The sequence below is a fragment of the Pristiophorus japonicus genome, chromosome 16, assembly GCF_044704955.1.
Source record: "Pristiophorus japonicus isolate sPriJap1 chromosome 16, sPriJap1.hap1, whole genome shotgun sequence".
NCBI classification, from domain to species: Eukaryota; Metazoa; Chordata; class Chondrichthyes; family Pristiophoridae; genus Pristiophorus; species Pristiophorus japonicus.
Genome location: NC_091992.1, coordinates 99,629,687 through 99,642,102, shown reverse-complemented (window position 1 = coordinate 99,642,102; position 12,416 = coordinate 99,629,687). Strand labels below are relative to the sequence as shown.

Here is a 12,416-nt window from a genome sequence, read left to right as displayed (position 1 = left end):
ATAGTCAGGACCTAAATCCTTTTGAGCATGGCTCCGTAGGGAACAGAAAACTTTAATTCAATCTGCCAGAGCTGGATTTGAACCCAGGTCCCAGAGGTGAAAGAACAGAATGTAATGTCAACCAGATCCCAACATAAGACTTGTCTTTCTCTCCAATTTACTCAGTCTCCTCCTTTCCTGATCACTCAATCACTGAATTACGGTTCTATGGCTGGTGGACATCCTCTGGCTCAAGTGGCCCACTATTCATATGTTATACTTGACAATGATTTCCACAGGCTGTCTGACTGAGAAGGATATCAAATTGAGCCCAATTCTGTCCTACACTAACACTCCTACATGCAATTCCTGAAAGGGTTGAGTAGCAATCAGGAGCAGGAACTCTGGCTGTGATATTCCCTTTCCAAAGACATTGGGACAGACTCAGCACAGACAGGGGATGTAGAACAATGCCGTCTCAAGGTGTATATAGCTCACAGACAAAAACATTCCCTCTGCCCTAAGCATAACTTGCAAATCACCAGGATTCAAGTTTATGTTTGCTAAGTAAGCGCAACAATAGTATTGAAAAGGAAAGAAAATTAACTATGAACAAAACATTTGGTGCTGAGTGTCTCTTGCACAAAATGTTTGACTGATCATTATACTGTGGGCATTATTTGATGCAATTCCCTTTCTGTTGTTTTAGCAAATAAGTGTTACCCAAATCAAGATTGACAAGGTACAGATAATAGGGGTTAATAATACCACATTTGCTGTTTGTCTGGACCAGGATGAGCAAAAGGTTCTTCAGAGTGTAACCAGGTAGGAGAATTATTTCAACTTTTTCACTCGTCTGTTATTTTTGAAAACTTATTTTAAAATAAAAATGCAAAAACCATAGTCTTCCTGCAGTGCATGTTTTAAACTTTTGCATGTATGTAGCATTTTTATCACGCCTCTCAGAAACATCTTCAAGTGTTGTTTTTAAACAGTGTGGCTACTGTGATGTAGGCAACCATGGCAGCCATTTTATGTGCAGCAAGATCCCACAAACACAATGAGCTGAGTATCTGTTTTTTTGTGCTGTTGGTTGAGGAAGCAGTGTTGACCAGGATACTGAGAGAACTCCCTGCTCTTCCTCAAACGTGCCACGGGATTTTGAACATCCTTCTGAAACTCAGTTTAACATCTCATCCAGAGGACAGCCCCTCCAGCAATGCAGCAATCCCTCAGTACTGAGCTGGAGTGTCAGCCTAATTTTAAGTGCTCGAGTAAGACTTGAATCCATTGCTCTCTGTCTCAGAGGCAAGAGTGCCAGACACTGAGCCATGACCATTATCGGCCTATCTGGTAGTGTGGCTGTGAAAGTGGCAGAGATAGCTGTTTTTCCCCCTATTCCAGGAACACTTACTGCCTGAAAGCTCTCTAGTGTTATAGCTGCGAAGCATTTCACTTCGTGTCGATAAATAAACTGCACTTCCTCGTTGGTCACGATAAGTAAATCATGTTTTTATTGTCATGTGAATGTTGTTTTTATCTCGCTGAATAATGACACCGTGATTATAGTTGACAGGAACTCAGGCAAAGTGATTCCCCCACTTGTGAGGGAGTCCAAAACTAGGGGCCATAAATATAAGATCGTCACTAATAAATCCAACAAGGAATTCAGGAGCAACTTCTGTACCCAGAGAGTGGTTAGAATCTGGTCCTAATTTTACACCAATTGGCAATCTCATTCAGAGATGCCATAAAGGTAACTGATTAAATAAAAAATGTCATACAGTTCCAAAAAGAAGTCTGAGGTTGGCACTACGATATATTTCTGGGGTACAGAGAGCTTTATTCTGCATTTTTCTCCTGCTATACCTATCTGAGGCGTGCTTAATACTAACATTAAGTGAGTGAAATTGGAAATTGTCTCCATTTCTCATCCCTCATCCTAATTAGCACAAAGATTCACTGAAGCATAAAAGGAAAGTAATTGTTACTCTACCAATAGCTAAAAATACCTGCTTAATGTAATATACTTGTGCTTGAATTTTGAAACATGCTCTGGTTGCTCTTAAATGAGCAGACATTGTGCATCAATGAGGAAATAAGAAGGGACAAGTACAAACATATGAACAATAACGGACAAGAAAAGAGCCTCTGGCCCACCCAGGATGCCTTGTGTATCACAATATATATATAGAAACATAGAAACATAGAAAATAGGTGCAGGAGTAGGCCATTCGGCCCTTCTAGCCTGCACCGCCATTCAATGAGTTCATGGCTGAACATTCAACTTCAGTACCCCCTTCCTGCTTTCTCGCCATACCCCTTGATCCGCCTCGTAGTAAGGACCTCATCTAACTCCTTTTTGAATATATTTAGTGAATTGGCCTCAACAACTTTCTGTGGTAGAGAATTCCACAGGTTCACCACTCTCTGGGTGAAGAAGTTCCTCCGCATCTCGGTCCTAAATGGCTTACCCCTTATCCTTAGACTGTGACCTCTGGTTCTGGACTTCCCCAACATTGGGAACATTCTTCCTGCATCTAACCTGTCTAACCCCGTCAGAATTTTAAATGTTTCTATGAGGTCCCCTCTCATTCTTCTGAACTCCAGTGAATACAAGCCCAGTTGATCCAGTCTTTCTTGATAGGTCAGTCCCGCCATCCCGGGAATCAGTCTGGTGAACCTTCGCTGCACTCCCTCAATAGCAAGAATGTCCTTCCTCAGGTTAGGAGACCAAAACTGTACACAATACTCCAGGTGTGGCCTCACCAAGGCCCTGTACAACTGTAGCAACACCTCCCTGCCCCTGTACTCAAATCCCCTTGCTATGAAGGCCAACATGCCATTTGCTTTCTTAACCCCCTGCTGCACCTGCATGCCAACCTTCAATGACTGATGTACCATGACACCCAGGTCTCTTTGCACCTCCCCTTTTCTTAATCTGTCACCATTCAGATAATAGTCTGTCTCTCTGTTTCTACCACCAAAGTGGATAACCTCACATTTATCCACATTATACTTCATCTGCCATGCATTTGCCCACTCACCTAACCTATCCAAGTCACTCTGCAGCCTCACAGCATCCTCCTCGCAGCTCACATTGCCACCCAACTTAGTGTCATCCGCAAATTTGGAGATACTACATTTAATCCCCTCATCTAAATCATTAATGTACAGTGTAAACAGCTGGGGCCCCAGCACAGAACCTTGCGGTACCCCACTAGTCACTGCCTGCCATTCTGAAAAGTACCCATTTACTCCTACTCTTTGCTTCCTGTCTGACAACCAGTTCTCAATCCATGTCAGTACACTACCCCCAATCCCATGTGCTCTAACTTTGCACATCAATCTCTTGTGTGGGACCTTGTCGAACGCCTTCTGAAAGTCCAAATATACCACATCAACTGGTTCTCCCTTATCCACTCTACTGGAAACATCCTCAAAAAATTCCAGAAGATTTGTCAAGCATGATTTCCCTTTCACAAATCCATGCTGACTTGGACCTATCATGTCACCTCTTTCCAAATGCACTGCTATGACATCCTTAATAATTGATTCCATCATTTTACCCATTACCGATGTCAGGCTGACCGGTCTATAATTCCCTGTTTTCTCTCTCCCTCCTTTTTTAAAAAGTGGGGTTACATTGGCTACCCTCCACACCATAGGAACTGATCCAGAGTCAATGGAATGTTGGAAAATGACTGTCAACGCATCCACTATTTCCAAGGCCACCTCCTTAAGTACTCTGGGATGCAGTCCATCAGGCCCTGGGGATTTATCGGCCTTCAATCCCATCAATTTCCCCAACACAATTTCCCGACTAATAAGGATTTCCCTCAGTTCCTCCTCCTTACTAGACCCCCCGACCCCTTTTATAACCGGAAGGTTGTTCGTGTCCTCCTTCGTGAATACCGAACCAAAGTACTTGTTCAATTGGTCCGCCATTTCTTTGTTCCCCGTTATGACTTCCCCTGATTCTGACTGCAGGGGACCTACGTTTGTCTTTACTAACCTTTTTCTCTTTACATATCTATAGAAACTTTTGTAATCCGTCTTAATGTTCCCTGCAAGCTTCTTCTCATACTCCATTTTCCCTGCCCTAATCAAACCCTTTGTCCTCCTCTGTTGAGTTCTAAATTTCTCCCAGTCCCCAGGTTCGCTGCTATTTCTGGCCAATTTGTATGCCACTTCCTTGGCTTTAATACTATCCCTGATTTCCCTTGATAGCCACGGTTGAGCCACCTTCCCTTTTTTATTTTTATGCCAGACAGGAATGTACAATTGTTGTAGTTCATCCATGCGGTCTCTAAATGTCTGCCATTGCCCATCCATAGTCAACCCCTTAAGTATCATTCGCCAATCCATCCCAGCCAATTCACGCCTCATACCTTCAAAGTTAGCCGCCTTTAAGTTCTGGACCATGGTCTCTGAATTAACTGTTTCATTCTCCATCCCAATGCAGAATTCCACCATATTATGTTCACTCTTCCCCAAGGGGCCTCACACAACGAGATTGCTAATTAATCCTCTCTCATTACATAACACCCAGTCTAAGATGGCCTCCCCCCTAGTTGGTTCCTCGACATATTGGTCTAAAAAACCATCCCTTATGCACTCCAGAAAATCCTCCTCCACCGTATTGCTTCCAGTTTGGTTAGCCCAATCTATGTGCATATTAAAGTCACCCATTATAACTGCTGCACCTTTATTGCACGCACCCCTAATTTCCTGTTTGATGCCCTCCACAACATCACTACTACTGTTTGGAGGTCTGTACACAACTCCCACTAACGTTTTTTGCCCTTTGGTGTTCTGCAGCTCTACCCATATAGATTCCACATCATCCAAGCTAATGTCCTTCCTAACTATTGCCTTAATCTCCTCCTTAACCAGCAATGCTACCCCACCTCCTTTTCCTTTTATTCTATCCTTCCTGAATGTTGAATACCCCTGGATGTTGAGTTCCCAGCCCTGATCATCCTGGAGCCACGTCTCCGTAATCCCAATCACATCATATTTGTTAACATCTATTTGCACAGTTAATTCATCCACTTTATTGCGGATACTCCTTGCATTAAGACACAAAGCCTTTAGGCTTGTTTTTTTAACACCCTCTGTCCTTTTAGAATTTTGCTGTACAATGGCCCTTTTTGTTCTTTGCCTTGGGTTTCTCTGCCCTCCACTTTTCCTCATCTCCTTTCTGTCTTTTGTTTTTGCCTCCTTTTTGTTTCCCTCTATCTCCCTGCATTGGTTCCCATCCCCCTGCCATATTAGTTTAACTCCTCCCCAACAGCACTAGCAAACACTCCCCCGAGGACATTGGTTCCGATTCTGCCCAGGTGCAGACCGTCCGGATTGTACTGGTCCCACCTCCCCCAGAACCGGTTCCAATGCCCCAGGAATTTGAATCCCTCCCTGCTGCACCATTGCTCAAGCCACGTATATTCTACCCCACCCAAAAACTGTTCGACAGTTCAAAGTACATTCATACAGAAATATCTTCAAAACTGAAATATATGAAGTAAAATATTACAGAACGGGTAGAAATCCATAGAGACCTAAATGTGTAGCATATTGACTTAAAATAGATCACAGCCAACTCATGCTGCCTAAACCAGTTTGTACAAACCTGTTCCGCTTTTTCCTGTTTGGATCCTTTGATATAAAATGAACTGAGATTTATCTTGTTTTGTCTTGTTTAGATGTGAGGTGTCTGTGTGTTACAAGCCTGAGGATAGGGTGCCTCAGAAACTGAAGAAACACACCTCTTTCCAGATGCAGCAGCAACCATCGAAGTTCTATTCACTCCTCTGTCTTCCAATTGTAACCTTCAGCGGAGCTTTGCCATAGCAACAGCAAATGATGACACATTGTCCATGTCGCACTACTGGCTGAAGATACTATTGCACCAAAACTATGGACCTGATTTTATATTTTGAGCTGGCACTAATAGATTTACTATTGTATAAATCTAATTTTTCATTGGTGCTTACAGAAGGCCTCAGATGACGTAGCGAGAGCGTGCCAATTTAAATTGTGATCCAAATGGTACAAATAGGTTGTTTTATAGCCATTGTTAATAAGACTACTAGGGAGAGGAGAAACAAAATGGTACTTAGACAGCTGGTAACTAGTTGTTCCTGGAACTGTTTCAGGAAATGGAACTTCAGTGTCACAATACGAAAGAAGCTAACTTGACTTAAATATTCATGTGGTGTAAATATACTTTTTTTGGTGATTGGCAGAGTGGTGTACTGATACATTGCAGAGGAGAGCGGAATACAGATCGCAATGTTACTGAGTGGAGTGGGAAGTTTAGAATTTGGTGAGAGTAGGAATTCGGTCCAGAGGGAGAAGGAGAGGTGCTCCTTTATGCCTTTAACACTTGCAAGTTAGTGCGTAAAAATAAACCTTAAAACAGACTATAAGGTAATTAGCTATAAATAAGTATAGACTACTATCGATAAAGTAAGGCCCAAAGAAAAAGAAGTAGTATAACTAAACCGTGTTTCAAAAAGTGTGAGATTTTCAAGTAGCGTCCATTTGCTTGAGGTGAACAACTCTCTAGACCAGGTTGGTGAGTGATACATTTGTTTTTGCTTTCGGATAAGTAAACAGTAAGTAATTCGTTTTTTTAACAGCAGCAGTCTACCTAATAATTAAGACTATCGATAAATAAATAAATAAGACTAGAGTTTCAGGGCAGTCTGTGTCGGGACTATAGGATGTGAGATTGGTGTACAGCAAGATTGTCCCAGATTCCCACATCTGCAGGAAATATCTCTACCTTCAGTCACTCCGGCTCACAGTCATTGAGCTGAAGTGCGAGCTAGAGACACTCCAAAACATATGGGTGGAGGCGGGCAGGCAGGCAGGGAGAGCAGAATAGAAATGTGGTAATGATAGGGGATTCTATAATTAGAGGGATAGATAGCATCCTCTGAAGCCACGAATGAGAGTCCCGAAGAGTGTGTTGTCTACCAGGGTAAGGTGGCTGCAGAGGAATTTGAAAAGGAAGGGAGAAAATCCAGTTGTCGTGGTCCATGTCGGAACAAACGACAAAGGTAGGAACAGGGAGGAGGTCCTGCTGAGCAAGTATCAAGAGTAAGGAGGGAAAATGAAAAAGCAGGAACTCGAGGGTAATAATCTCTGGATTATTGCCCGAGAAATGTGTAAATTGTTATAGAGACAGACAGATCAGAAGAATTAACATGTGGCTAAAAAACTGGTGTGTCGAAAGCTGATTTTGAGGGGCTGAGACCAGAACTTGAGAAAATAAAAAAACAACAATATTGGCAAACAATGATGTAGAACAACAATGGGAAACATTAAAAATTGTGTTCAACAAATTCCAGGAAAAATAGATTCTGCAGAAAAAAAAGAACAAACTAAACACTAATGAGACACCATGGATGAATAAAGACAAGGAAAAAAATTGAGGATAAGGGAAAAAGTCATACACTAAATACATAGACAGCAGGGGAGAGCATGACAAAGGAGAATACAAAGAGATTAGGAGAGAAGTAAAAAAAACAATTATTAAGGCAAAGAGGAACTATGAAATTAAATTATCAAGGAACATAACACAAAATAATATATTTTATAGGCATATAAATAAAAAAAAAGAAAGTTGGGATGGGAATAGGGCCACTAAGTGATGGACAGGATAAATTCACAATAAAAACAGCAATAGCAAAATGGCAGAAATATTAAATAATTACTTTGCTGCAATATTTACCGGGGGATGGATCAGGTGGGCATGACATCAGAAGATGAGATTAGACCGCATTTTAAATAAAAAGAGGAGAAATATTGCATAAACTAATCAAACTCAAAGAGAATAGAACCATGGTCCGGATTAATTTCATCCACATATTTTACAAGAATCTAGAAAAGAGATAGCAGAGGCACCATTACACATATTTAATAATTTGTTAGCAAAAGGTGTAGTGCCAGAGGACTAGCAGATAGCTAATGTTATAACTATGTTTAAGAAGGGAGACAGAACATGTTTAGGGAACTATAGACCAGTCAGCTTAACATCGGTAGGAGGAAAAATAATGGAATCACGACTAAAGAAGAAAATAGAAAAACATCCAGAATCCAAAATATAATAATGAATAGTCAACATGGATTTCAAAAGGGAAAGTCTTGCTTGACCAACCTCACTGAATTCCGTGAAGAGGTAACAGAGAGTAGACAAGAGTAATGTCGTAGATGTAATTTGTCTAGATTTCCAAAAGAATAGTCATTACTGAGGAGGACTGCAATAAATTAAAGACGACATTAATAAACTTGCAGAATGGACATATAGTTGGCAAATGAATTTCAACACAGATAAATGTAAGGTATTATATTTAGGTAAGAAAAATAAGGAGGTCACATGTTACTTGTAAAATAAGAATCTAAATGGAGTAAAGGAGCAAAGGGATCTGGGAGTACAAATCACTAAAAGTAGCGATGCACATTCTAAAGCCATAAAGAAAGCAAACCAAGCACTAGGGTTTATCTCTAGAAGGATAGAATTGAAAAGTAAAGAAGTTATGCTAAACTTGTATTGGACCACACTTGAAGTATTGTGTACAGTTCTGGTCATCATATTATTATAAAAAAGATATAGAGGCACTGGAGAGGGTGCAAAAAAGATTTACAAGGATGATACCAGAAATTCGAAGTTATACCTATCAGGAAATGATGAACAGGCTGGGTCTCTTTTTTTCTTGAAAGAGAAGGCTGAGGGTTGACCTAATAGAGGTCTTTAAAAATATGAAAGGTTTTGATAAAGTAGATTCACAGAGTGTTTTCACTCATAGGGAAGAGCAAAACTAAAGGCCATCAATATAAGATAGTCACCAAGAAATCAAATGGGGAATTTAGGAAACATTTATTTACCAAGAGAGTGGTGAGAATGTGGAACTCACTACCACAGGGAGTGATTGAGGCGAATAGTATAGATGCATTTAAGAGGAGGCTAGATAAGCATATGAGGGAGAAGGGAATGTGGGGTTATGCTGATAGAGTTAGATGAGGAAGGATGGGAGGAGGCTCGAGTGGAGCATAAACATTTGCATAGATTGGTTGAGCTGAACAGTCTGTTCCTGTGCTGTATATTGTATGTAATTCTATGTAATATAAAGTGCATATTCTGGCCCGCAATTCCTCATGTTGGTGCCATGCAGAAATTACAAGCCTTCAGAGAAGGAATGGTAAAAATGAATGCCTTTCTTAGCAACTCATGGAATGTGGTTGCAGTGTTTTTGGGAGATGCCTGGGATAGTTGCCTGCCCTTTTGATTAAGGAATCGTATGTGAAAGTGGGATGGTGGGAGAAGGAACTAAAATAAAAGATAAAACTTGAATGAAAAATGATAAAAACTAGTTCTCCGGTATAAAGTGTCTTTCAGTACTGTGCAAATAATGCATGTAAAACAAAGTCTAATATTCTAATTCAGTGTAAATAATCCTCTTGATATATTGTAATAAATTGTACAGCTTCCTTAATGTACAGATAAAGGAGTTGATTCGAAGTGAACCGATACCTGGTGCAGAATCCCATTGTACTGATTCCTTTCCCACTGAATACAATAACTGATTTAGTCAATGACATTTAAATGAATGATGCTGCAGATAATTTATCTTGTGCACACTCAAACTCCTGTGAAAGACATTAATAGGGGTACATCTTGATTTTGTGGGACAGTGTAAAACGGGTGATAGCAAATCGGCAGCCCATTTTACATCTATCATCCTTTTTTATTTCCCATTTGAAGTCCCAATGAATTTGTCCAATAAAGTAATTTAATTTCAATACAGTTACAGTGATTTAAATGAACCGAGGGGTAATTAATACTGGTTGTTCTTTTGCAGATAAAACCAGCCCTTTGAAATGCTAATTTGAGTTTAAAATGTTTGGGAAACTAATTAAGCAGTTACCAGATTCAACTGTGCTGGGCCAATAAAACTGACCAGTATTTTTACATCATAAATCTCTTTATTGCTTTGATGGAGTTTATTTGTGTGTTTCTTGTTTAAGGGTATTACAGTTACTGATGATGGGTCAAAAATTATTTCAATTTAATTTACTTATTTTTAGAATGCAGAGAAAGTTATGTTTTGTTTTAAATTTTAAGTAAACTGAATTAAGACATTGGAGAAAATTTCTTCTGTGCAGCAAAATCAGGAATACATTTTTTATACACCTAGCATACAGAGGGAAAGTTCTGGCAATGTCTCTGTGACTTTGCACATTCCTTTAATTCTAGTTTATAATCATTTGCATACTACAGCATATTACTATTAAATTACTGATGTATATGTTTTGAAAATGAATTTTGATCCAGCACTCTGTTAAAAACAATCTTCATGTGGTGTACTTTTGTCTCGAGTTTGGAGCTTGATTGAAAAGCCTTCTGAAAGACTTATTACAGTAAGGTTATGGACGATTATTCGCTGCTGCAAATGTGAGCAGAATGCATTCATAGCGGAAATTCCTGACCACGGTATAGGAATCTGATGCCTCTTGAATTGACCAAACTGGTCTAATGGTTATAAACCAAATATTGGCAACAAATTGCCTGACAGTTTGAACTCCTGTCTCTCAAATATGTTGTATAATGTGCAATAATTGTATTTCTGTTCTGAATTCTTCTCTTGTTTTCCTCAATTGCAGCCACTGTATACTAATAGCTTCAGAAAGTGCACTGGAAATTTATTTTTTTCCCTCATCGTAGGGCTGTTACACAAAACTTTCAGGAATTCAGATGAATTGCACTATTTTTAAGGTACTGGATTGCACACTAAACTGTATATATTTGTATAGTAAATGTACACTGTAATAATAGAATATACATCTTTTTGGCATTGATTTAAGGATAAAGCTTTATTGACAGTTTAAATGGACTTTGCAGTGTGTTTGATTGCATAAGTTAACACAAGATGGAAGCTGTCTGTTCCTGAATAAAAGAGATTGCCCCTGATATTATGTGGGGGGCGGGGGCGAGGGGAGAGAGTTTGGTTGCCGGGGAACTCAGTAATGCGGATAATGCGGAGGTGCAGCTGAATTTAATGGCAGGACCACGTTTGAATTTTTTTTCTCCATTTCCCGGTTGGCAGCCGGCCAGATTGAGAGGGTGCTGACTATCATGCAGAAAGGCCACAGCCAAGGAGCCAAGAGGAGGGAGAAAGAAATCTGGGTGGAGGGGTTAGGTGCTGCGTGAAGACATCACAAGGGGGAAGGAGATTGTGGGTTGGGTGGGAGGTCGCAAGTCGGGGGGAGGTTGTAGTTTGGGGGAGGTCGTCGGTTGAGGTAGTTTGGGGAGAGGTTGAGGTAGTTTGCGGGGGAGGTTGTGGGTTGGGATAGTTTGGGGGGAGGTCATGGGTTGGGGTAGTTTGGGGAGAGGTCGTGGGTTGGGGTAGTTTGGGGAGAGGTCGTGGGTTGGGGTAGTTTGGGGAGAGGTCGTGGGTTGGGATAGTTTGGGGGGAGGTCGTGGGTTGGGATAGTTTGGGGTAGTTTGGGGAGAGGTCGTGGGTTGGGGTAGTTTGGGGGGAGGTCGTGGGTTGGGATAGTTTGGGGGGAGGTCGTGGGTTGGGATAGTTTGGGGTAGTTTGGGGAGAGGTCATGGGTTGGGGTAGTTTGGGGGGAGGTAATGGGTTGGGATAGTTTGGGGTAGTTTGGGGAGAGGTCGTGGGTTGGGGTAGTTTGGGGAGAGGTCGTGGGTTGGGATAGTTTGGGGGGAGGTCGTGGGTTGGAATAGTTTGGGGTAGTTTGGGGAGAGGTCGTGGGTTGGGATAGTTTGGGGGAGGTCGTGGGTTGGGATAGTTTGGGGGGAGGTCGTGGGTTGGGGTAGTTTGGGGAGAGGTCGTGGGTTGGGATAGTTTGGGGGGAGGTCGTGGGTTGGAATAGTTTGGGGTAGTTTGGGGAGAGGTCGTGGGTTGGGATAGTTTGGGGGAGGTCGTGGGTTGGGATAGTTTGGGGGGAGGTCGTGGGTTGGGGTAGTTTGGGGAGAGGTCGTGGGTTGGGATAGTTTGGGGGGAGGTCGTGGGTTGGGATAGTTTGGGGGAAGATTGTGGGTTGGGGTAGTTGGGGAGAGGTCGTGGGTTGGGGAGGGTTCGGGTAGATTGTGGGTTGGGGTAGATTGTGGGTTGGGGGAGGTTGAGGTAGTTTGGGGGAGGTTGTGGGTCGGAGTAGTTTGGGGAGAGGTTGGGGGTTGAAGACATTGCAGGAGGGAAGTAGGTTAGCTTTGGGGGCAAAGGGAAGCACTCCTGCTCCTTCTGTCCCCCAAACAATATTGGAACCTACTGGACCCAGCCTTTCTCCCCACCCTTCAGTTGCCAGGTTTCCTGTGACCGGAGAAACCCACCCAAAGTCATTAAATACAAAACAACGGTTAATATTTGAGGCATGCAGTCTCATTAACATACTTAAATAACTGACCA

The 12,416-nt window shown here is 41.7% G+C and overlaps 1 protein-coding gene across 1 annotated transcript in view; it reads left to right on the top strand.

Annotated features, from left to right (window-relative positions):
- pik3r5 (phosphoinositide-3-kinase, regulatory subunit 5) overlaps positions 1-10,865 on the top strand; it is a 99,177-nt gene extending 88,312 nt beyond the window's left edge. Inside the window, exons 18-19 of the mRNA XM_070857602.1 lie at positions 689-804; positions 5,685-10,865. Of these exons, the coding sequence (XP_070713703.1) occupies positions 689-804; positions 5,685-5,832 (264 nt within the window). The 3' untranslated portion in view covers positions 5,833-10,865. The remainder of the gene's footprint in view (positions 1-688; positions 805-5,684) is intronic.
- Positions 10,866-12,416: the final 1,551 nt, after the last annotated feature.